Genomic DNA, 25,813 nt, shown 5'->3' with positions numbered 1-25,813 from the left:
ATGTTGGGGCCAACGTGTGGAGCCGGGGTCACGATTCACAATCTATTATAGAGCCAGCGCGAGAATGAGTTTTTGAAGTCTGTCAAGTGTCAGTTACATAAATAATAGTAGGTACATTATTGCAAAGGCCGGGAAAAAGGCAATTGCAGGTTGAGTATGAGTTTGAAAGCCGAGCTGTAGGCGAGGACTTCACTATATACGAGACAGGCAATTGCCATTTCCCGCCGAGGCATATATAGTGCTTTTCTCAAAAGAATGCAGGGAACTAAAACACACTTTTTATATTATACATTGAATTTAATTAATATTAAAAGTTACATTAGATATATTGGGGCAATTAAAAGAAAATGTTATTGATTTCCCCGGTACATTAAATGTTTGTTTGTTGAACTTCTGATGAGGTTTTCAGGTGGGCATTGGATGTATTGGTAGCTAGCTGAATATGCTGTTTTGAGGTGGATGGCTGTGGACTTAGATGTTGGCTAGTGGCCAGAGCGGGTGAGATTCTGTTTCCTTATTTGTACTAAGCAAAGAGACTATGGTACCTATGCCAAGAATGACAAAAGAGATCCGATTAAAGAGTATTTAATAGCCCCAGGACGCCGTTTCATACAACATTGCAGGAGCGTTCTAATGTTCCAAATTCAAAAACGCTCCTGTAATGGATTTGATTATCTTTGTCCGAAAATTCGATACTTCGTGTGTTCTTATTCCGAAAATAATGACAATATTTCCATGCATGTTTGGGAAATACATTATTTGTAAAGGCCGGGAAGTGGGCAATTGCAGGTCGAGCATGAGTTTGAAGGCCGAGCCGCAGGCGAGGACTTCACTAAATACGAGACAGGCAATTGCCAATATAGTGCTTTTCTCAAAAGAATGCAGGGAAATAAAACACACTTTTTATAAAAAATTTCGTTAAAACGAATCTTTCTCAATCTCTCCTTCGCTATACATTGTGTTAAGAATTTCATAACAGCATTCACTTTTTAAAACAATTCATTTGTATGTACCTATACATTTTTATAGATCTATGGTATTTTTTAAAATAAAAGTTACTTAGTTATTTTCTATTTTCGTCACATTATGACAACTATTAACTTGTATAAAATTAACTCTATGCATAGTATAATTTTACATGGATAAAGAGCTTTCGCTTAAAAAAAGTAGATAGGAACATAATAACTGCAGTGTCACAATATTCATTAAAGTCTCCCTTAGTCTTACAATTATTATTTTTCTAACTCCTGTGCCTTTTCCCTTTAATATGCCTTTCAAGATTATCAACATTACAAGCTACGCCGGTGTTACATTTGTTACATGTAGCCCTGTCCTCCGTAGGATTAGTTAGATATGCATCTATAAAAATATTCTGTCCTTCAATCAACCTTAGTATTTTTGTTAACCTTATATTATGTTCTTTATTGTCATCCACATGTTCAAATATTGTTTCAATATAATTTTCAAAGTAGATTTGGCATATTTTACACCACAAGTCATCATCACTGCCTTCAACTGAGAAAATACCATTGAAAGGTTGTACAGCCATTGCACGGGCTCGCCTATGTCTTAGTCCATTTATATGTTCTCTAACAAATTCCAAAGTAAATTCAATTGAGTGATCACATATTGTGCAATGCACTTCTGTTCTTTTTTGTATGTTATGTGGTAGTTCTAAAAATGCTCCATCTTTCTCGATTAGTTTATTTATTAAACTCATTATATCTTTATGCTTTTTACTTTGTATATGAGCTCTTATATCAAGTACATTTTCCTTACAAAGTCCGCAAAGGGTGTGGTTTTCACGAATAATTATATTATTTTGTACCATCGTTCTATGTTTATATAAATCTATATGATTTTTATCATTCAAATGAAACTCAATAATTTTATCATCATTTTGCGGAAATAACTTTTTACAAAGATTACACATTAGCTTAAAATCTTTTATAGCTATGTCTTCATAATAAGCCATTATTACTTAGTTACTTCCGAAACTTTAAAATCGTTAATCAGTTTTTATACATCAATGGTTTTTATGTTTCAAAGGTTAATTTTCACTTCACACTGATCGTAGTGTTTCTTCACACTAAGTTTTCACTGCTTTTTCAAATTTTTCCTTACAAAATTTAATTTTAATATGCCATTCACAATAATATTGTAAACTGTAAAGTAAGTTATTTGAAAACCGAACATAAATATGATATAAAAACAGCAGACAGCTGCTTCCATGCTATGTCGTCTTCGAAGAAATCTCTTCGGACTATAATAACTAGCGCCAACTAGTGGTCATAGACATTTTTATTTGCAAGTGTTGCTACATTTCAAAATTCAATTAATTTTTATAGTGGCCACATTGTCATAATCGCCACTGCCGCCATTGTCCGGTAGGAATAAGGCTAAGCGCGCACTGCGATGCGATTTTTGTCCACATGTTCAATGCAAAATTTAATCGCAATATTATTATTCCTACGCGCACCACGATTTATTTGCATACCACGAAAGACAGGGAGCCGAAATCAATGAATACCTACTGTACCACCATGAAAACAAGACGTGAAGAACATTTAATAAATTATATCAAATAGAGTGAACATTTAACTATGGATTTAAAAAAGAAAATATGCATAATTATTTACTACTTAATATTACATAAAAGGAATTTGAAGAAGAAAAATACAAAACGTTACTGGGTCCATCCTTTAACAGCATTAAGGCCTCTAAAAGGTTTTTTTACGAACGATATTATTATAATGATCTTCGTGCATATAACAGGAAGTTCTTTGATTATTATCAAATTCGCATCGCACCGCAGTAACGAATATTAATCGCGTGCGATTTTTCTTCGCAGTGCGTGGATGATAATGTATTTTGATGGTTCACAGATTTGCGATTTTTTTCGCAACGATTTATTTTCGCTATGCGCGCTTAGCCTTATAGTGTTCTGACTCTATGGTTGCCGCCCTTGCCGCCATTTGTTTTTGTATCTGCTGTCATTTAATCAGTGATTATTTTTCTAATAATTTTGGTGTGATTTCATGTGATTTCATTGCTAATTCGCGTCGAGTTGAACTATCCTCAAAAGTGTTCAGCGCACCAATTGTTTTCGAGATTTTGAACTACGTTTTATATTAAGTACGTAGGGTTTAATTCAGTGCACAAACTTGGACGAATATGTACATTACACAAACTGTTTTAGAGATTTCGGACTTCTTTTATTAAATTTAAGTACCTATTTAGTGTTAAGTTCAGTGCACAAACAGTTTTAGAGATTTTGGACTCATTTTCATATTTAAGTATAAGTATGTAAATATCAAGATGTCAAATTGCTTTGTTATACACGGACAAGGTAAATGTTTTGATTGTTTATTTTATTAACGGCTGAATTCAAGTAATACCTAATCACTCTACCTGTAATCTGTCGATAAGTTACTTAGCAAAGTCAAAAAAACCGGCCAAGTGCGAGTCAGACTCGCGTACGAACGGTTCCGTACCAGTATCTATAATATCGGCAAAACAATCATGTCTGTTGAATGGGAGCCCCCTTAAATATTTATTTTATTCTGTTTTTTAGTATTCGTTGCTATAGCAGCAACAAAAATACATCTGTGAAAATTTCAACTCTCTTACTATCACAGTTCATGAGATACAGTCTGGTGACAGACTGACAGACAGACGGACGGACGACGGATTGGATGCAGAGTGCGGATTAGCAGGCATGTAGGTTCCTCACAATGTTTTGCTTCACCTTCACCAAGCTGTGGAGTGGAAGTCTATCGGTTGAAACTAACATAATAATATAATTGTTAAGGTTTTGTACCAAAAATGTTAAAAAGCAATACTTATATTTTATTATTATGACTAAGTCTGTATGTCTGTCACACCTGCTTATTACAGTATCTACTTATGCTATTAACTTGAAATGACTATAGTTTTAAATAATGCAATGCAATTGCAAAATGTACGACTTTAAAGTGGAACATTATATGAAAGGGTTTCATTTACATTCTTATAAATAGGTTTTTATTTATTTTTAAGCAAAGTTGGGAAATTAAGGTGTAACACCCCTGTACCTCTGAGGACCACATACAGCTGTCTGTCCTGTTCCTGATCTCGCCTCTAGTTGCGCAAAGATGGCCATAGGCAAAATTCGGTTAGCAGGATATTTAATTTTGAAAAAATATTAATTTTTTTACAGTTTTGACGCCAAATGAACTGAAGCTGAAGGAAATAATTACAAAGTTGAAGAAACAAGTGCGCAGAAAACAAGATAGCAAACAAGTCTCTTAATGATACAATCAGGTTTCTTGCCACATAAAATTATTCGTGCACTTTCGGGATGATCGCATGAGTCTCGATGGATTGACGCTAATTCCCTGAAAACAGCGAAGGACCCTTAATATGGAACACAACATTGGCAGTGTCCTCTCCGAGAATTACATATTATTATATTTTGTCTCATTTGCTGTGGAGCTGGAGACCCTGAGGCCACAGTGTAGTGCCAAAAATAAGGCTAGCCATAAGTGTTATTGTTAAATAAATCATAAAAAGTATCTATTGTTTTTGTTAATTTCCTTGATCCCTCCATTTTATTAATAATAATGATAAAGTCAGTCTAATGGAAACAGTGAAAATGGTGGGAAATCAAAAATAAGTTGTGTATTCCCAGATTAACTAGGGATAAAGTATCAAATACGTTTTCCTAGTTAATCCGATGTCACAACCTATTTTTTTTTATTTCCCACCATTTTCACTGTTTTCATTAGATCTATAGTAGACATTTTAAGAGTATTCAATATAGTACGTAGGTATATACATATATATCGAGTTTTGTCTATGACCACTAGATGGCGCTGCTTTCTAAGAAATAAAATTTGACGTGAGATGTACATCTATTTCAGGTATACATATTAATCTATGGCTGCTTCGAAATAAAAGGACAGCTGATCAATTGAGTATGGACATATTCAATGTACTCTGTGGTACTATGGACCAATGTAATGTGAATTTTAAGTAAAAATTTTCAAGTGGCATGATGATTTTAAATTTCCCGTTTAAATTATAATTGCGCGTACACGGAGTACACGTGGGCCATGGAAGCTCTGGCCGAGTCTATCGCGGACTTTGTGCGAGTGAGACAGCTCAACATAGCGGTAGTAGCACTGCTGACCATGGTGTATCTGTTGTATAAGTACCGGGATATGCTGTTCACGAGCGAGGTAAAGAAGAGTCAGATACCCCGGAAACGTTCCTCAACCAGGCTGTCGCGTTCACGATCCAGATCCTGCTCAAAGAGCCGGTCAAGGAGAAACGAAGACAAAGCCCGCAGAGGAAAAAGGGGACGCCGGTGCCCACGTTGCAACTCGTACGACTGTGATCAAGATCCCATTTTTTAGAGAATGAATTAAAAAAATTGTATTTGTATTTAAAGTACCTACTCTGTGCAGCTGACGGCTAGGCAATCTTCTAACATCATTGCGGCTAGGCGTAGATAGAGTAATAAAGGTAGCAGGAACGTTTGCTTTCTCATAACCTATTTTTTGTCCCTTATCGTGTAGGTAACTGTTTTTTTTTCAAGAATACATACAAGAAGTTGCAAAACAAACTGAGAATCGTGGCGTAATTGTATTTCTCATGAGTTATTTACTTGTTTTCACATAAAAAACGTTTAATACAAATATTGTTGATCGGTTAATACAAAATTGACTACTAAACAATTTGTCGTGTTATTCATCGTTACGTCGTGCTATCGCTATCTCATACGCGGTTACACAGTACTTAAATCTACCTATTATTCTATCTACGCGGCTAGGGAATCTGGTAATCCATTGGTAATCATTCATCTAAGGGGAATCTTGTACCATTTCCATATGTCTGTACTCTGTGCCAACTTGCTTTATTTAGAAGCGCAGTATACTTGACTGTATAACATTGAGTTTTTCCCACGGTTTTTCCCTATAACTTTAAACTTTAATAAATAACAAACCTGACATTGGCTAATCTGTGTAAAGCCAAGCAGAAGAAGAACGAAAAAAAAACATTGACCTTCGACATTGACAATGACTTGACGTTTGACAATGAAGTGAATGACATTTATTGATTTATTATCACCGACTAGAAATAAAAGTTTATTATTCAAAACAAATCAAATAAAAAAATGTTTTGCTTCGGAAATAAAATGAACAATTATTGGACGATTTAAAGTTCACTATCAATAATTGTACCCAAAATTGAACTCACCATGTCTAGTAATACAGAAGATCAGGCGGAATTATTAGAAAATGCGTCGGAAATCATGGACAATTTATCGGTATGCCCGCGAACACACTTTCCTATTTTAGCTCATATTTCGCTAAATTGTTTATATTTGTGAATAATTTACAAGCAAGAAATTATTTTTAAGCTAAAAGTTAAAGTTTGAAAACTAAGCTCTGCAATTTTAGCTGGAAGTATCAATTTTACTATGTGTAAACTTACAATACCTACCTATAGTTCACGACAGGGTGAGATGGCAATCGGGGTGTGGGGCGGGGGGACGCTCTGCACATCCGCGCTAGCCCGCATCGGGTTAGCGCGGGGCCGGGCTGTGCGGGTATGTGGGGCGTCCCATCACTACCCTGATAGGCATCTCGACCTGTCGCGAACTTAGAACTATGTAAAAACATGACGGCACTTTTCACATCTTATCTTACAGTATTTATTGTATTTAACAATTTCAAATAAGTCCCCAATTAAGTACCTACTTATCTAAAAAAATTATAGTCAAGTGTAAATTGTATCAGTAGTGTAGACTGTAGCACAGAATATATAATAGTACTAACGTACTGTAGGTGCATACAGAAAAATGAATAGATTGCTGGCTAATACCTTGCAATGCATCTCATTTCATACATTGTTTAAAATTTAGATAATTATCATCCTACTAGCTTATGCTCGCCACTTCGTCCGAGTGGACTGCACAAATTTCAAACGCCTATTTCATCCCCTTAGGGGTTGAATTTTCAAAAATCCTTTCTTTGCGGATGCCTACATTATAATAGCTATCTGCATGCCAAATTTCAGCCCAATTCGTCCAGTAGTTTAAACTGTGCATTGATAGATCAGTCAGACAGTCAGTCACCTTTTCTTTTTATATATTTCGATTTGCTCTCAGTTGCAGAGCTCTATTACTTCCTTAGTTGCATCGCATGTGGCTGTTGAAATTAAATTTTAAATATTTTTACAGAAAGAGTTGCAAGAGCTGTACTCATACAGGGATCTGTTTTTTGAAAATCATCCATTAGAAATGGCATCAGAAAAGAATAAGTGTGTAGATGAGAAAAAAGAAGTATTGGTTCAAAAATTTGAAAGTTTTGATGGTAAGTAAAATTACAATCTATATATATATCTATCTATATATATATATATATATATATATATATATATATATATATATATATATCTATATATATATATATAAAAGGAAAAGGTGACTGACTGACTGACTGACTGACTGAGCTATCAACGCATAGCTCAAACTACTGAACGGATCGCGCTGAAATTCGGCATGCAGATAGCTATTGTGACGTAGGCATCCTCTTGTCTCTGTCACTCATAACCATAAGACGCTTTGTCGGTTTCAACAACCGATACAGTGCTCTACAAATTTGCTGTCTCCTTCTAAAGATCGATGTTCATCACTTTTGGCTGTGTACTGTACCTCTTTATAGTATTAGTGTAGATGAATGATTTATCTTGCATAACAATCATTTAATTTTGTAGTTGATGTCCAAATCCCATTTGCATTGCGAGCACAATTCCTCTACATTAAGGGAAGATGCTACAACATCAGTCAGACTTACGACTCGCGAGCGACGCAGTGTCTCAGTAAAGCTGTCAAACTGAACCCACACTTGGTTGACGCATGGAACGAACTTGGAGAGTGTTATCTTAAGAATATGAATGTTAAGGAAGCTAAGGCTAGTTTTGAGGGAGCTCTTAAACATGTATGTATTTGGAGTCGCTTATTCTGTTTAACCACCCTAAAAATAATTTGAAAATTCCATTAATCCACCGCATATAGGGTGGATATCTACCGTTTCTGAATATACACCCTAGGCGCCATTTGTAGATATGGTGCAGCTTCAAAACTTATTCATACAAAATGTATGAAAATGAAAGCGACGTTTCGTGAATTTACTATCACCCGGCGCAGGCATGCCGCCTGCGTTATTCGTTCCACGTCTGCGCCGCGCCTTCGCCTTACACCTCATCTGTGTAAACGGCGCCCTAGAGTAGCTGTTTTAGAGTGGATAAACAGAGTAAGTAACAGAGTAAGAGTAATTAAAATTAAATTACATAAAGTGAAGGCTCAAAAAAGAAAGTAAAGTGTAAAGAAACACTGGTTGGTTCATTGATAATATACAATGCACCAAAAGCTTAGTATGCTGTGATTCTGCAAAGTAATGCCTGCAGATACAACATGGACGATTTATTTCGCGCCCACTATATTTACATACAATATTTGTAGGAACGAAATCGCCTATCACTCCGCTGCCTATCCATCATTCTACGTCAAGAGAGCAGTGAACTAAAACGCAATGAAATAAAACCGGCCATTCTGAAAAGCGTAGACCTAGCCAAAGAAGCAGTAACACAAGACATCAAAGATGGAATATCGTGGACGGTTTTGGGAAATGCTTACTTATGCCAGTATTTCATGATAGCTCAAGACTCAGCTACATTGAAGTTGTGTATGAGTGCATACAAGCAGGCCTGGGCGGATCCTGTGGCGAAGGGACAACCGGATTTGTATTATAACAAAGGGGTGGTAAGTTGCAGTTATTATTTCTCTCTGTGTGGTACAGTTCTTGCAATTCAGGAAGGCGAGTGAACTTTACTTGTGGTCACGTCGAATACACGGACAGCGCGTAAGTGTGCGTGCACGTCGGACCAATCAGTCGCGTTCTAAAGTTTTAGTCAATTTAGATTTGTCTTTAATAGTAAGAAAGAAATAAAGAAACTAACAAATTAAGCCGGCTCCATCGAAATACCTGTTGCGGCATTTAATATTTTCCGCGTTTCTGCTCGTTTTTCTTCAGCTTCGCTGAGGATAAGTGTTCTTCAGCACAAGCTTTGCAGATTGTCCCACTAGAGACTGTCAAATAAAATAATAATCGTTTATTTCGGGTATAACACACCCATAAAATCTTAATACATATTATGTAAGTAAAATGAATAGACTGAAATAAAATGAACATTTACCCCCGTAAAAGGGCTCGTGCATAGTGTTTTCTAATCTATTTACAGTTTTTGTCCCTATACACGGCAAGTCAGTATATCGGATGGAATTCTCTGGGCACCCAGAGCATCCTACTGAGGATCTCGTGAACTGTGTGTGACTCTAGTTAGTTCGGAGAGGAGGATTCGTTCGTTTAGTCATGGAAGGTAGAATAACATGAAATATTGTTGTCACCAGGCTCTAAAGTATTCGGAATGTTACGGCGAAGCAATAGAGATGTTCAATCACGCGTGTCGCCTGGACCCCGGCTGGGCGCCGCCCAAGCACGAGCGCTCAGAACTGACTCACTATTTAACTGAGGCTACCCGGCTAGTGCGCACGCGCGGGAAACTGAAGGCCAAACGAATTACCACCATGGTTCAAGTAAGTTAATGCAATAGAGACGTTTTACCACGCGTGTTGTTCGGGCCCCGGCTAGGTGTCGCCCCAGCACGAGCGATTAGAACTGACACAATTTCGGCTGGTGCGCACGCGCGGGAAACTGAAGGCCTAACGAATAATCACCATAGTTCAAGTAAGTTAATGCAACATAGATGTTCTACCACGCGTGTTGTTCGGGCCCCGGCTGGGCGCCGCCCAAGCACGAGCGCTCAGAACTGACTCACTATTTAACTGAGGCTACCCGGCTAGTGCGCACGCGCGGGAAACTGAAGGCCAAACGAATCACCGCCTTGGTTCAAGTAAGTTAATGCAATAGAGATGTTCTACCACGCATGTCGTCTGGATCCGGCTGGGCGCTAATATAGAATCTCTAAAATTACCATATAGACACTTATTTTTTGTTTTTACAGACGATAGACAAGAAGATGTTAGGCGAATACGCAACGGAACCCTACAACCTCGGGCCGCGTAAAGACGTGCGGCTGGAATATGTGCGCATCGACGCGCTGCAGGAGGGCAGTAATGACAATAAAGTCGTCCTCGGGAGGGTCGTGGGTTCGATACACAACGACAACGCTGTCCCTTTGTAAGTATTCATAAGTCTCACTGTAGTCTCATCGGCATCATCGGCAACCCAATACCCATAGTAGACGTCTACTGCTGGACATAGTCTACCACACTAGAGTAGGAAGTGTAGAGACTTCCACAACGTGACTTTACCCGCCTGTCTTGCAACTAGATCTTAATCAGTACTCTTATTATAAATGCGAAAGTGTGTTTGTTTGTTGGTTTGTCCTTCAATCACGTCGCAACTGTGCAATGGATTGACGTGATTTTTTGGATGGGTATAGACAAAGACCTAGAGACGGAGAGTGACATAAGCTACTTTTTATACTTTTTATCCCGGAAAATCAAAGAGTTCCCACGGGATTTTCAGAAACCTAAATCCACGCTGACGAAGTCGCGGGCATCCTCTAGTATTGCAAATAAAACATCTGACTGACGCTAGAGGTCAACGAAAGTTGTGTTAGTAGGCCATTCGGAGTCAATGCCACGTTATAGGCGGGGCATTGACCCGAGTTTAGCATGCTGTACATTGCGGGGTTGAAAAATATTAAATCACTAAAACTACAAAATTAGGCAAATAGGCTACTTGACAATTTTTTTAAGTTGGTCTTAAATGGTTAATATTTGTCCTATTATATCAAAAAAATTAACACTATATTTTTTTGATATAATAGGACAAATATTAACCATTTAAGACCAACTTAAAAAAATTGTCAAGTAGCCTATTGTTATTGGTATTGGATTGTGTTTATGTAGTATAACAATAACGCTAAGTTTTTGTTAGCGTTCTGGTTACAACCTGTATAAATCTTGTATTCCAGTACGTTCGCGATAATAGACGAGAGCCTCCAGTGCGTGTGTGTGTCTGTGTACAACTGGGCGGATGGTTCTGGCGCCATCATAGGGAACGTGGTCGCCGTTCCGGAACCGCTGCTCACTTCACACTCTATGGACTCTGAGCTGGCTGTGAGTATATAGTTGACTGTCCATCTTGCAGTACGTCCGCGATAATAGACGAGAGCCTCCAGTGCGTGTGTGTGTCTGTGTACAACTGGGCGGATGGTTCTGGCGCCATCATAGGGAACGTGGTCGCCGTTCCGGAACCGCTGCTCACTTCACACTCTATGGACTCTGAGCTGGCTGTGAGTATATAGTTGACTGTCCATCTTGCAGTACGTCCGCGATAATAGACGAGAGCCTCCAGTGCGTGTGTGTGTCTGTGTACAACTGGGCGGATGGTTCTGGCGCCATCATAGGGAACGTGGTCGCCGTTCCGGAACCGCTGCTCACTTCACACTCTATGGACTCTGAGCTGGCTGTGAGTATATAGTTGACTGTCCATCTTGCAGTACGTCCGCGATAATAGACGAGAGCCTCCAGTGCGTGTGTGTGTCTGTGTACAACTGGGCGGATGGTTCTGGCGCCATCATAGGGAACGTGGTCGCCGTTCCGGAACCGCTGCTCACTTCACACTCTATGGACTCTGAGCTGGCTGTGAGTATATAGTTGACTGTCCATCTTGCAGTACGTCCGCGATAATAGACGAGAGCCTCCAGTGCGTGTGTGTGTCTGTGTACAACTGGGCGGATGGTTCTGGCGCCATCATAGGGAACGTGGTCGCCGTTCCGGAACCGCTGCTCACTTCACACTCTATGGACTCTGAGCTGGCTGTGAGTATATAGTTGACTGTCCATCTTGCAGTAAGTTCGCTATAATAGACGAGAGCCTCCAGTGCGTGTGTGTGTCTGTGTACAACTGGGCGGATGGTTCTGGCGCCATCATAGGGAACGTGGTCGGCGTTCCGGAACCGCTGCTCACTTCACACTCTGAGCTGGCTGAGAGTTACCATGATTAACTTTTTTTTGTGTTCAGATACAAGCTAGCCCTTGACTGCAATCTCACCTGGTGATACACTTATCATGGTGATGATGCAGTCTAAGATGGTAGTGGGCTAGCCTGGAAGGGCAGGTTTTATTAAAGCAAATTTCGGATATCGGTTCAAGTTCGGTTAAACGGATGGGCAGTGATAGGCCGCTTAAATACGTCCGTTGTTTTCACCGGATAACAGACTGTTTTTGCTGGACTCGCAGAGCTTAATAAGCTATAATGAACGTATGCACATGCACCGGATATAGTAGTATAGTAGTATATAGATATGTAGAACAGCTGTGATAGCCGGAAGTCGGGGGTTCGATCCCGGGCACTCACCTCGTCACTTGCTTGAACGGTGAAGGAAAACATTGTGAGAAAACCTGCACACCTGAGAGTTCTCCATAATGTTTTCAAAGGTGTGTGAAATCCACCAATCCGCACATGGCCAGCGTGGTAGACTATGGCCAAACCCTTCTCACTCTGAGACCCGTGCTGTGTAGTGAGCCGGCGATGGGTTGATCATGATGATGATCATATAGATATGTATGGATACGGTATTTGACAACTAGTCAAATCAGTAACTTTTTATCAAACGTCAAAACGCGCGCTTAGTATGCGATATTCTATGAAATACCGGTGTGTGACGTCACAATCATTTGACGTGCTTTTTTAGTTTAATCGATAATTTAAAATGGTTATTACACTTAAAACCGACAAAGGACGTGGATTTTACGTATTTTGGAAGACCCTCTATTTAATAATCACTGAGAAATAATTTATTTTTGACTAGCTTATGCTCGCGACCTCGTCCGCGTGGACTACACAAATTTCAAACCCCTATTTCACCCCTTAGGGGTTGAATTTTCAAAAATCCTTTCTTAGCGGATGCCTACATAATAGCTATCTGCATGGCAAATTTCAGCCCGATCTGTCCAGTTGTTTGAGCTGTGCGTTGATAGATCAGTCAGTCAGTCAGTCACCATTTCCTTTTATATATTTAGATGTAGTCAAATATCCAATTAAGGTGCTCGACGGTGACTTAACTCTTACGTCAATCGCCACTCCAATAGATACGCAAATACTAAAGGTAATTTTTTTTTATTCCAGCAGTTCGAGTTCAAATCGATCCGCGTGAACAACCCCCTGGTTCTGTTGATCAACGGCAAGCGCGTGAGCCTCAACCAGTACGCGAGCACGCGCGTCAAGACCTCGTATCAGTTACCCTGACGGCCACGCATGTTTCGAGTCAGGGGGCAGTACTATTAGACCATCAGTCTGTGCGTGTGGGGCCGAATCGACCCCGTGTTATCTTGGACAATTTTCTTTTAACTCTTGGTAGTACGCAAGCCGATTTCTAAGGGGCATCCATAAATTACGTGAGATGTTTAAGGGGGGGAGGGGGTCGCGTCAAATCTCTTCTAATCTTACGTTGGAGAGAGGGGGGGTGTTAGTTATTTGAACTAACACCGAAGACCCGAAAGGCAGATCTTCTAATTTTTAGGTTCGGAGAAGGAACAACGAAACAACGTACTTTTCAGCGGAGAGTGTATGTGTAACGGTTTATTTGACAGTTCTTAAATAGGTACAGAAATATTAAATAGGTTAGAAGCGTTGACAGGGGGTCTCGGCAAATATCACGCAATTTTTTTTTCTGATTGAAACAAAAAAAAAATTATACTATTTTGGTCCATTTAATCCAGATTGTACATGCTTAAGATTTAATCTTAAGCGTAATCGTAATACGATTAAGATCATTCGCTAATTCGTTCGAAAGAAAATAATTTCATTCAAGTAAGAAACCCACATTTTGCAAAATCTCACGTGAGATTGGGGGATGGGGGAGATGCCCCCCTAAGCGAATTTTGAGTTTGCTTCGACGTAAGACAGAGTTAAAACGAGACAGACGACGTCTCTCCATAAATCTGTCTCTTTTTAAATGTGTCTTAAATCTGAGCAAAGTTAAAGAACGCTAATGATTTATTATTAACTAGTTGATGCCTTCGACTTCGTCCGCGTGGATTTACGTTTTTCGAAATTCCGCGGAAACTCTTTTATTTTCCGGTATAAAAAGTAGCCTATATTTTAATCCAGGGCATAATCTACCTCCATTCCAAATTTCAGCCAAATCGCCCAGTAGTTTTTGCGAGATTGAGTGACAAAAATCCAAACATCCACACTTTCACATTTATAATATTATATTAGGATTAGGTTTAGGATGAGCTTATTTCGTGGTTTAACGACATATTTTAATGTAGAAAATGGGTACATACCACGATTAATGTGGAATCCAGTGGTAGAATTATGCAAACCAAGACAGCATCGTGCGACATCGAAGGTGACGTTGTGAGTGTATTTTGCTGGACAGCTCGTGAAATTCCAGCGAAAAGAACAAGAAAGAGGGTAGTTCGCTACTACCCATGACAGCTTCATCTCTCGCAGCACCGCAGTCACGTCGTGACCACGACCCGTGTAGGGTTGCAATATCGACAAATAAAAACATCAAATTAATTGTGGTTGTGGTGGTACCCGTTATCTACATTAAAGAACGCTCTTTAGATCTCAGTATTAGTTTTGTTCATTTCACATTTTGTCGAAAGGACGAGCTATAAAAATCGACATCCAAAACTGGACAACCAGTGCTATAATAATATGTGTGCGGAGTGGAGCGTTTAGTCGCGTTATAGAACTTTTGAAAAGCAACTAAAACGCAGATCACTGATGCTAAAAGCATCTTGTCTGCTAAGGGCGACGACGACCTCCCTGGCGCAGTGGTGAGCGCTGTGGTCTTATTAGTGGGAGGTCCCGGGTTCGATTCCTGGCAGGGGTTTGGAATTTTATAATTTCTAAATTTCTGGTCTGGTCTGGTGGGAGGCTTCGGCCGTGGCTAGTTACCACCCTACCGGCAAAGCCGTGCCGCCAAGCGATTTAGCGTTCCGGTACGATGCCGTGTAGAAACCAAAGGGGTATGGGTTTAATAAAAAAGCTGCCATACCCCTTCCAGGTTAGCCCGCTATCATCTTAGACTGCATCTTCACTTACCACCAGGTGAGATTGCAGTCAAGGGCTAACTTGTACCTGAATAAAAAAAAAAAAAAAGGGCGATTACGCACTGCATCTGATCCGAATCTGTAAAAATATGTTCCGAAGTAATCAAAGAACTATTTGTATGATAGCTTACGCACTAGATCCGACTTCCTTCATTCGAGTTCTCTCCGTCATCCGTGAGAATAACTCGGATCCAAATCGGATATATGACGTAGATATGTCAAAGAAGTCCACTGAATATCTCACTGGATCTCTGATCCAAATTAGTGTGTAAGCAATATCCGAGTTCGGACTGAGTTTTTTATATCCGTACTACCTGATGCCCGCGACTTCGTTCGCGTGGATTTAGGTTTTAGAAAACCTGTGGAAACTCTTCGGGATAAAAAGTAGCCTATGTCACTCTCCAGGTCATTAACTATACCCATGCAAAAAATCACGTCGATCCGTTGCTCCGTTGCGACGTGATTGAAGGACAAACCAATAAACCAACAAACAAACACACTTTCGCATTTATAATATGGGTAGTTGTTTTATTACGGTCTCTGATCGGATAAGTGCGTAACCGCTCCTACTCGTAGAATTCGTAATTTAGAATGTGTGTCAATTATATGAATGTTATAGAATAGAAAGTATTTTATGTCAAATTAATTATAACTGTAAACTACCTTTTTTAGAGTCAAGTAGGTACCTAACATATTTTGTCATAGAAATATATGTGTATAACTTGATAATAACTAAATCTAATGACGCTAAAATTCACATGTGAAATTATATTGAGTATTAATTAACATTTATATTTTAAGTAATGTTAAATTTATTTTGGGCATACCTAGGTATACAAATAACTAAAGGTATTATAAAACTATTTTTAGGGTTCCGTACATCAAAGGAAAAACGGAACCCTTATAGGATCACTTTGTTGTCTGTCTGTCTGTCTGTCAAGAAACCTACAGGGTACTTCCCGTTGGTCTAGAATCATGAAATTTGGCAGGTAGGTAGATCTTATAGCTGACATTTGGGGAATTTAGGGTTATATCACACAAAAAAATTTAATTGTGGTCATGAACTAATAATTAGTATTTTCAACTTTCGAATTGAGTGACTATATCAAGTGGGTATCATATGAAAGGTCTTCACCTGTACATTCTAGAACAGATTTTTATTTATTTTTATGCATCATAGTTTTTGAATTATCGTGCAAAATGTCGAAAAAATACGACTGTAGTACGGAGCCCTCATTGCGCGAGCCTGACTCGCACATGGCCGGTTTTTTACGATGCGACCTCCCTGGCGCAGTGGTGAGCGCTGTTTGTACCATAGACACCCTTAAACTTTAATATATGGTATCTGGCAGGGGGTTGCCACGATACTTATGTGCGTCTGGCAATGCATGACGTGATTTCTAAAGAAAATATATAAAAAAATCATACTTTGACGAAAGATTTAATACGTTTTTGTTATCTGCTAAAGCCACTATCATCCAAAGTTCCTCCCTGTGTTGGGGACAATATGCGAAGAAACTTTCAGCTTTTATAAAATAACGAACGTCTGGCCTCCACAGGCTCTCTCTCTTCTATCTAAATATATAAAAGGAAAAGGTGACTGACTGACTGACTGACTGATCTATCAACGCACAGCTCAAACTACTGGACGGATCGGGCTAAAATTTGGCATGCAGATAGCTATTATGACGTAGGCATCCGCTAACAAAAGGATTTTTGAAAATTCAACCCCTTAAGGGGGTGAAATAGGGGTTTGAAATTTGTGTAGTTCACGCGGACGAAGTCGCGAGCATAAGGTAGTTAAGAATAAATTATATTTTGTTCTCTGATAAAAAATTGTAGCATGAGTAAAAGACTGATATTGTGGTAATGCGGAATTGGTGCGGTTGTGTACACACATTATAATAGTCCCGCAAATTGCTAATGCGCGTGGACGCCATTTTAGTGACGTCAGCACTAGACTGAAGTTTCGAGCTGATGATATATTTTTTTATTTCGGATGACGTCAAAATGACGTCATTTCGATGTTAATGAGACATGGTTCCAGCGCTATAGCAATTTGCGGGCGTGATACCCTTTATTTATTGTTGATGCTACGCGATGTGTTCTATAATCTATATCTCCACGCTAGCTTAATCTGAGCTAACATTTTAATAACTTGTCTAAAAATAGTTAAATATTGGGGCTAATTCCTTTGTACACAATCTCTAAACTAAACTAAAATGGCACGTCTAAATCTATTGCTATCCCTTTCATAATGTTGCTTGCGGAAAAGGATAGCACTAGATTTAGACCTGTTAATTTAGTTTAGTTTAGAGATTGTGTACAAGAGAATCGGTCCTATTAACATTATGACAGGGTTAGCAATAGATTTAGACGTGTTATTTTAGTTTAGTTTAGAGATTGTGTACAAGAGAATCGGCCCCAATACCTGCTTTTTTTGAATGACGCATAAATTAGGTAAAAATTAAAGCTGAGTTTAAACTGTTACAGTTCTTGCAATTCACGAAGACGAGTAAATTCAAACTTAAATAAATAAATAAACCAAATAAATTCAACTTTATTTGTGGTAACAACTTTAAATGATTTAACATAGTTGTGTATGATAGAAAAATCTATAAATTTATTATAGTTAGTTTTTTATGTTAAAATCGCTAGTAAATCATTCAATAAAAATAAAAATAAAATTTACATGGGCATTGCGTAAGTGTGCATGCATGTCGGACCAATCAGTCGCGAGCATGCGCTCGCAATCGCACACCTCACTTATACCGATACGACTTAAACACAAGCATGAACAACTTGTCCTCGTGAAATGCAAAAACTATACCAAAAAAAGAAGCTGCACCTCGGCTCTACACTGCTTTGTAGATGTGCGTTGTCCTTAGGCTTAGGTCTATAGAGGCAGACCGTAGGTACGTATTGTATGACTTTGCTTAGACTTTACAGAGTTAAAACGAAACAGATTTATGTCGCTGCCATACATTCTGTCTCGTTTTAACTCAAGTCTGAGCAATGTTAAACTATGCTCTATAGACCTCAGTCAGGCTTTTCAGGGCAATATGTAAATGTAATGTAAACGTTTATATAACAAAACTCACACTTATGAAATAATATCTATATAATTGCAATTCACTAAATAAATGTGTCAATGGTATTTTCTGATAAAAATAAAATAATATTTTATACTTAATTAGTTTTATTGTACAAAAATACTGGTTTTTATACGAGGTGACTTATTTAGCATACATTAGTGCTAATGTGGTTGTACTTTGCACACAATCTCTAAATTAAACTAAACTGACAGGTCTTAAATCTAATGCTGTTCTTTTCTGCAGTGTGCATTATGAAAGGGACAGCAATACATTATTTCAGACCTGTCATTTTAGCTTAGAGATTGTCTGCAACAGAATTAGCCACATCAATTAATGTTAATTTATTTGTACAAGATCTCTAAATTAAACTCAACTGACAGTTCTAAAAATAATGACAGGTCTAAAAAAGGATAGCGGAACTTTCTGAGAGTTTAATTTAGAGATTTTATGCAACCGAAATAAGAGCATTGTAAACTGCAAAAACAAAAAAAAATTACAAGTTTGAATATTTTGTTCATTATTATGGCACTTGCTTGCTTGTATTCTGTAAAATGGTAAGCCTGAAACAACAGCGCGACGGAAACCTCCGCATGTCGTCATACTGAATGCGCCCGTATGCGGGTATTCAATTGTACACCGAAAATCTGTCGTTCTCCTAAAAGAGTTTCCTTTCAAAAGGAGAACTTTTCCTTTGCCGATTTAGGTAGGAATTTTGCAGCAGAATTTGTTTAGCTAATTTTATGAAAATCTTTGTTCACTATTATCTACAAGAAATTAATCAAGAAATATTGGTCACGCGTTGTTTGATCGTGGCTTTAAATTAATAAAAAATACCGATTTTTTTACACTTGACCGCAAGTGCGAGTCTGACTCACACACAAAGGGTTCCGTAATCCGTACCATCGTACAAGAAATACCTGACACTTTTTTTTGTGATGTGACCACAAATTCACGGTTTTCAGATTTTTTCCTGTGCTATAAGACATAGATACCTGCCAAACTTCACGATTCTAGGTCAACGGGAAGTAGGAAGTAAATTGACAGACACGACGCTTAAGGGTTCCTTTTTTCCTTTTGGAGTACGAAACCCTAAAAAACAAGTTTTTCATGCATCTAAGCATTGACTTCCCATAGTTTCATGTCGTTTTCAACTATTTCGGCATATTTATCTCTTTTGTACCTATCTCTGAATAGAGGTTTTAAAATTTTAAGACCTAGGCCCAACAGAGCTCCGTTGTCTAACATTTCGTTCAGTTTGAACGCTAGTTTGGCGTTGTAGTATAGTCTAAGTAGGCTGGGTCTGGAGAATAGGTATTGGCTGTCGCGAAGGTTGTCTCTTGCCCATTCTTCTATTCTCTTGTTGCCACTGGCCATCTGCAAACAATGTATTAAATCTGTTAAAAGAATGCGCCACACACGCTCCACACGCGCAACAAACGCGCCAAACATGCACAACAAACTGAGGCAGCGACACGACTGAGACACGACTGCGAAAAGTTTGCGACACGACTACGACATACACGACTGAGACACGACTGCGAAAAGATTGCGATACGACTGAGATACGAAGAAAGATTATAATAATTTAATCTAGATAAACTCATAACATCCAATAATAATGTAATAATGAAGAAAGATAATTTTATTGGAGTATATTATACTTACCCTTATGTCTCCAACTTGCTTGAGAAAATACGAAGAGAAGTAGAATCTCAAGTTGTCAGTGCCGGAACTGCGTCGACCACGCTTGACGTATGCCTTCAGAAGGCGGTAGCCCGACCTTTTGTATTTGAATACCTGGAAAAAAATGTAGAAACTGCTGAGTTTTGTTAAAGTTGTATGTGATGATATAGTGTGAAACCCTTCTCGTTCTGAGAGGAGACCCGTGTCAGTGGGCCCGAGATTGATCGAGTTGATGACAATGCTGGCTGCATTGTCATCAATCTCGGGCGAAGTGGCGAAGCCGCGGGCATCAGCTAGTAAATAATATAATCCTGTTTGTATACCTAATGTTATGTATACTTAACCCAACTCTATTGCCAAATAACTTTATCAACAGGATAGTTACAAGTATTCGACTGGCACTTCGGCCTTGGGGTTCATTTTTGCTGAGTACATTTCAATTAATCTGTTTATTAGAGAATAGGAGCCACGCCAATCAAGGAAATTGAAAGTAATTGGCGGCAGCCTATTCATTAATAAATATATTTTAAACTTTCAGCGGTCTCTGAGGTGGTCGAAAGTTAACGAGATGAAAAGATTTAGGACCATCCATTAATTACGGCAATCTTCGCGAGAGGAGTTCATAGGGAGGGAGCACTCGTTTTGTTTAGGCCAGGGACAAAAGTAGCTGAATTTCGCATGCGGAAATGATATTGAAATGCAAGGCCTCTTTTAGGGAGATGCAGGGCGTTGCGCGGTGCGTTGTGTGTCGCATCGCGCGGTCAAATGAAAATGCTGATACCTAGATGGTAAGTAGACAATCGGGGTGGGGTCGCTCGTGTGCCGCTACAGCAGTATAGGCACTGCTGCAGGTAAGTATAGTTGCGAGCGCCACTACAAACACTCACTATATCTGGGCGGACAAGACAAAAGCCATCCAAGCGAGTTTTTCTGCACGTCTGCGACTTTGCTCTGTTGACGCGGAATTTCAGCAACTGACTTTAGCCAAACTGAACGAGACCGTACCAAGGTGATATTTCCTCTCAGATTTTTCGCACCGTGTTTCTAGGAGTAATTAGGTAAGTACCTACCTAGTACCTACGCACAATCCTAATTTCTGGTAGACTTATTAGGTCGCGAGTGAGTCCCACACTTGTGCGGCATGCCTAATAGCATTTTTACCAGCGGAAAAAAAAGGTACAAAGTTATGAGATCATTTGTCTTCCGGAATCGTATGAGTTTTAGGAAAGTCCTTATTGAGTCAAATAACTAAAAAATTACTTGTTAACTCAGGTCAGCTATTTTTTAAACTTGAAGAGATTATTTGTGATGTTTTCGTATTGCTTTGTAGGTATACATTTATTTTTATGACTTTTTAATATTTGAGCAGGTACCTTATAAGTTATATGTGTTAATAGTGAAATGCAACCCAAATCTATTACAGCAATTCCTGGTTCATAATATACCACCTCTATCAAAGCAATGATTTGTATAGTAATTAGATAAGTTTTGTTATAATATTTTCAATTAAAAAACAGTTTAAAAAATCCAATTTTTGAAATACTAGCTCATACCCGCGATTTCGTCCGCGTGGAATTAGGTTTTTATAAATCCCGTGGGAACTCTTTGATTTTCCGGGATAAAAAGTAGCCTATGTCACTTTCCAGGTCTTTATCTATACCTACCCATGCAAAACATCACGTCAATTCGTTACACCGTTGCGACGTGATTGAAAGACAAACCAACAAACAAACACACTTTCGCATTTATAATAAGGGTACGGAAGATTTTCCAGTGAATTTTCCATATCCACCCAATTTCACAGAATTGAAGGATTAGGGTAATTTTCGATGTTGAAGTCTAATTTTGATTGAAGATCGCATCTTGGCAAACTAAGTAGGTACGTCTACTTCACCCTCTCCCTATAATAGTGGCTTGGTACAGTGGTGTGCACAGGGTTTGAACCTAGGTTAAGCATTAGGTAGCTAACTACCTATTTAATGACAGGTCATCATGAAAAATGAGCACTAAGCCATTTCAACTAGGGTAAGCAGTGCTTTTATGCCTCTATGATCTGCACGCCACTGCGTTGGTAGGTTGGTGAACGATGACATCCGTAAGGAGATTGGCACCAATGCAAAAATACGAGGATATGACACGTAGATGCTACCTATAATTATGTCCAACAGAGGATGCATTTTAGCTGATGATATAACTAGACCCTTACCTGGTAAATAAAGTTCCCAGTCACATAAGAATCGATATAATGAGTCCCATAGCTCTTCATAAACCGCCTTACAGCCGCTGTATCGTTGACATCCAGACGGTCTATAGCTCTCTCCATGTATTCTTTCACTCTGACCTGTTTTGTATGGTCCATCTTTACCGTCCTATGGGTCTTGGATAGTTTGACTAGTACGTAGCAGCAATTGTCATTTGAGGTGTCGAACTCTATCCCGAAGGTTCTCATGATTTCGTCGTATATCCAATCGCCTAAGAACGCTTTCCATGGTTGTTCTGTACTGAAAACAAAATAATTGGCTATGTACAATTTTGATGGACTTGATATTTTAAGTACTTATAGTTTTTTTTGACATTCATCATCATTATCATCATGATCAAGCCCTTCTCACTATGGGAGAGTGAGAAGGGCTGTTGGCTTAGGCCAGAGTCTACCACGCTGCATTGTTTATACAATAAGTATTAATCATCATCTCATCAACCGATAGACGTCTACTGCTGGACATAGGTCTATTGTAGGGACTTCCACACGCCACGGTCTTGTGCCGGCTCCCTGCGACTCGTCTGATGTCTTCCGTCCACCTAGTGGGGGTTCTTCCAACATCACCGCTGCGTCTCCGTATCCGTCTGCGATCCGTAGGAGAACTAGAGTAACCGACATAGCTCAACGGGTTGCGAAGCTGAAGTGGCAATGGGCAGGGCACATAGTTCGTACAAGCGATAGACGTTGGGGTCGCAAGGTGCTGGAATGGCGACCTCGCACCGGAAGATGCAGTGTTGGAAGACATGTTAATTGGTAATTCCTTACCCCTCTATTTTGAAGTGCCCAAAGTAACCAGCCAGCAAGTCCTCGAAGGTTTCACACAGCTGTATATTCAGTGCCACCATGGGATCCCCTGGAGATTCTATACTGGTGACATTCTGGAACACCCGGATGTTCTTCTCCCGGAAAGGTTCCACTATTTCTAAGCTGTCTTCTTCATAGTCAGCTGACACCACTTGTGTTACTTGTGATAGATCACCGTAGCTTTAATGTAAAAATTGATTTTTTTATTAATTAGATTAGATCGCGTCGTTGTCAACAGTTAAACGTCCATTGTTGGGCATAGGTCTCTGACTGAATTTGACTCATAAAGCAAATCTTACCTGAGGTGCGATTGTGTAAAACTTTTTGTAAAATGGTTATCATTTGATGGCTTAAACGTATGATTTACGTCCGTACGTAGGTACTGGATGGTAAGTGACGATGCAGTCTAAGAGGTCCACTAGACGATAGGTTATGTATCAGTCAATTCCGTCAAACATGAGTGATGAGTGGAGCACAGAATCCATAATGGGAGACCGGAGATGCAACTATCAGTAATTCCAGGTAGATCGGGTCAGATTTGTCACAGTACCTAGTGACTATGGCAAAAGTTGCAAAACTGAATAGCAAAGCCTATTGGTCTTATTGACCTCTAAAATGGAAGTGATTTAACCTGTAAGAGGTAGACTATGGCGGTATTAGGTAGAGAAAGGTAGACTACAAATTGCGCGCCATACTTTTTATTCACTAAATTCAACATCCAAGCGGTTTCCATGCGGCATCATATTCTGGAACGCTAAATCACTTGGCGACACGGCTTTACCTGGCCGATAAACTCCACCAGTCTAACCCATATATTAGATACCTACCCTCATAGATCGTAGAGTCAGGAATCGAACCCTCCTATTTATAAAACCTCAACACTGCGTCAAGGAGGTCTCCTTTATATATTATCTTTTGAGATAACCTCCCATTTAAGAAATTGATTGCATTTGCACGTAATTGGGTATTCCCTGCTGTTTTTATTAGGTAAATATTTTTCATTTTAATGCTACCTAAACCATCAAAAATAAATATTTATACTTAGCTATAATGTGTAGAGTCGTAATGTAATTCTTTTAATCCTAAAAACTTCTTACGGGCCAATTATATTACCTATCTAAGTTTAGCAATATCTAGGTAGGTATGCTATATTTTTATCTGATTGACTTAACATTCATACTTAGGTACAGTTGAATGGAACCAGATGGCTTATTCATTATATTATCAGTAACAAAATTTAATATTATTAGAACAATGTTTTATCTAATAAAACTTACTTCGCAAACACATCTATAGCGTTTCCAATGCTCAAACTGTAACCTAGATCTCCGTCCCCGCTGTCACAGACACCACAACAGAAGAAAAGTGTCAAAAATAACGTAAACATGTTGCGAAACACTATATAAGGACTAGTTATATAGAACACATTGTGATGTGATACACGCTAGCCGCGTGGAGGCGGCGTTCAGACTGAGATTTTTCACACATTTCGCTAATGTTGAAGAGCAAACACAGTATGAACTTGACCCAAGAGATTAGTTACGTATCCGAGATAGAGGCAAGCGCGTGCTGGCGTTCAATTGTAGTTAACTGTTATTATATAGAGCTGAGGCTATCATCTTTGCCATATCTATAAGTATAGGTACTTCATTATTATCATCAACTGATAGACATCCACAGCTGGACTTAGTCTGTTGTAGGGACAGCCACACGCCATGGTTTTGCGCCTCCTGAATCCAGCGGCTCCTTGCGAATCGTCTCATGTTGTCTGTCTACCTAGTGGATGGGTCTTTGTTGTGTGATAGGTACTTAGAAATAGGAAGCAACCTCGCGTCGGAAAGCACAGCGTTGGAGATTAATACCTACTAATTTATTCCCGTCTATACTTGTCAACATTAATTATAAAGAAAGAGACAGCGCATGCCAGACCTTCGTTATTTTATAAAAGCTGAAAGATTCTCAGCGTATAGTCCTCAGCACAGGGAGGAACGATCAGCGACTATGAAGTTTAGATCACGGTGGCTTTAGGAGATAAATCCTTAAAGTTTAAAAGTTTAAGGTCGGCTGGCAGGGGGTTGCCACGATGCAAAGTGTCTGTCAATGCATGACGTGATGCTACTATTCCGAATAAAATATAAAAAACTAGCTTATGCTAGCGACTTGGACTACACAAATTTCACGGATTGAATTTTCAAAATCCTTTGTTAGCGGATGCCTACGTCATAATAGCTATCTGCATGCCAAATTTCAGCCCAATCCGTCCAGTAGTTTGAGCGTTGATAGATCAGTCAGTCAGTCAGTCAGTCGCCTTTTCGTTTTATATATTTAGATTTAGATTAGACTTCATACTTTAACGCAAGATTTTTCGCACCTTTATTACCTGTTATCTCCCAAAGCCACCATGATCTAAACTTCATAGTCGCTGATCGTAGCGATGGGGACAACACACAATATGACAGTTTGTTCCGGCGCTACTTTTGCTTGTTCTCAGGTGGAAGAAGCGCCGGAATAACCAGCTCTTAGCTTTAAGTTGTGATGTGTGGCACAATTTGTATAAATAAACGTCTTTTCTTTCTTTCTTTCAATACGCAGAGAAATTTTCAGCTTTTATAAAATCGGTTCTTCGATGTGGGGTTACAATGGCAAGCTTACGAGTCGAGCTGAAAAGGGCAGCGTTAGCAGACTCCTCGCTAGGTGGACAGACACCAAACGAGTCTCAATAAGCCGCTTTTTCAGGTGGCGCAAGATCGTGGCGTGCGGGAGTCCGTTTATGAGTCTTATGTCCAGGAGCAGCATACCTTCCTCCTAAGGACGTTTGTGC

At 39.2% G+C, this 25,813-nt stretch overlaps 3 protein-coding genes and 1 long non-coding RNA gene across 4 annotated transcripts; 2 read left to right on the top strand and 2 right to left on the bottom strand.

The window, feature by feature from the left end:
- Positions 1-264: 264 nt before the first annotated feature.
- Positions 265-2,234, bottom strand: LOC138403915 (uncharacterized). The gene has a single exon (XM_069506092.1). It carries the CDS (start codon positions 1,973-1,975, stop codon positions 1,241-1,243), a length of 735 nt encoding a protein of 244 aa, XP_069362193.1. The 5' UTR covers positions 1,976-2,234; the 3' UTR covers positions 265-1,240.
- A 770-nt stretch (positions 2,235-3,004) lies between these two features.
- LOC138403902 (uncharacterized) lies at positions 3,005-4,553 on the top strand. The gene is made up of 2 exons (XR_011238022.1): positions 3,005-3,349; positions 4,199-4,553. It is a non-coding gene; the product is annotated as an uncharacterized lncRNA (long non-coding RNA).
- A 1,522-nt stretch (positions 4,554-6,075) lies between these two features.
- Positions 6,076-18,335, top strand: LOC117992984 (tetratricopeptide repeat protein 5-like). Its single transcript, XM_034980727.2, has 8 exons — positions 6,076-6,310; positions 7,226-7,358; positions 7,762-7,985; positions 8,510-8,809; positions 9,458-9,643; positions 10,072-10,247; positions 11,050-11,194; positions 13,208-18,335. Exons 1-8 carry the CDS (start codon positions 6,242-6,244, stop codon positions 13,325-13,327), a joined length of 1,353 nt encoding a protein of 450 aa, XP_034836618.1. The 5' UTR covers positions 6,076-6,241; the 3' UTR covers positions 13,328-18,335.
- Positions 17,465-24,560, bottom strand: LOC117992987 (torso-like protein). Its single transcript, XM_034980732.2, has 5 exons — positions 24,270-24,560; positions 22,954-23,172; positions 22,132-22,426; positions 19,908-20,039; positions 17,465-19,616 (listed from the first exon to the last, which is right to left on the bottom strand). The coding sequence occupies exons 1-5, from the start codon at positions 24,377-24,379 to the stop codon at positions 19,356-19,358; spliced, it is 1,017 nt and encodes a 338-aa protein (XP_034836623.1). The 5' UTR covers positions 24,380-24,560; the 3' UTR covers positions 17,465-19,355.
- Between the last annotated feature and the right edge of the window lie 1,253 nt (positions 24,561-25,813).

The sequence above is a fragment of the Maniola hyperantus genome, chromosome 22 (genome assembly GCF_902806685.2).
Source record: "Maniola hyperantus chromosome 22, iAphHyp1.2, whole genome shotgun sequence".
In the NCBI taxonomy this organism is placed as follows: Eukaryota; Metazoa; Arthropoda; class Insecta; order Lepidoptera; family Nymphalidae; genus Maniola; species Maniola hyperantus.
This window is presented reverse-complemented; position numbering and strand designations above follow the sequence as displayed.

Bases quoted from the DNA above. Each gene is read 5' to 3' on its own strand.
- LOC117992987 (XM_034980732.2), bottom strand. From the start codon at position 24,379: ATGTTTACGTTATTTTTGACACTTTTCTTCTGTTGTGGTGTCTGTGAC. The intron at 23,173-24,269 runs GTAAGTTTTATT...TTTACATTAAAG, and splicing joins GCTATAGATGTGTTTGCGAA to CTACGGTGATCTATCACAAG. The intron at 20,040-22,131 runs GTAAGGGTCTAG...ATTTTTTTCCAG, and splicing joins CTGGGAACTTTATTTACCAG to GTATTCAAATACAAAAGGTC.
- LOC117992984 (XM_034980727.2), top strand. From the start codon at position 6,242: ATGTCTAGTAATACAGAAGATCAGGCGGAATTATTAGAAAATGCGTCG. The intron at 7,986-8,509 runs GTATGTATTTGG...CAATATTTGTAG, and splicing joins TTGAGGGAGCTCTTAAACAT to GAACGAAATCGCCTATCACT. The intron at 8,810-9,457 runs GTAAGTTGCAGT...TGTTGTCACCAG, and splicing joins TGTATTATAACAAAGGGGTG to GCTCTAAAGTATTCGGAATG.
- LOC138403915 (XM_069506092.1), bottom strand. From the start codon at position 1,975: ATGGCTTATTATGAAGACATAGCTATAAAAGATTTTAAGCTAATGTGT.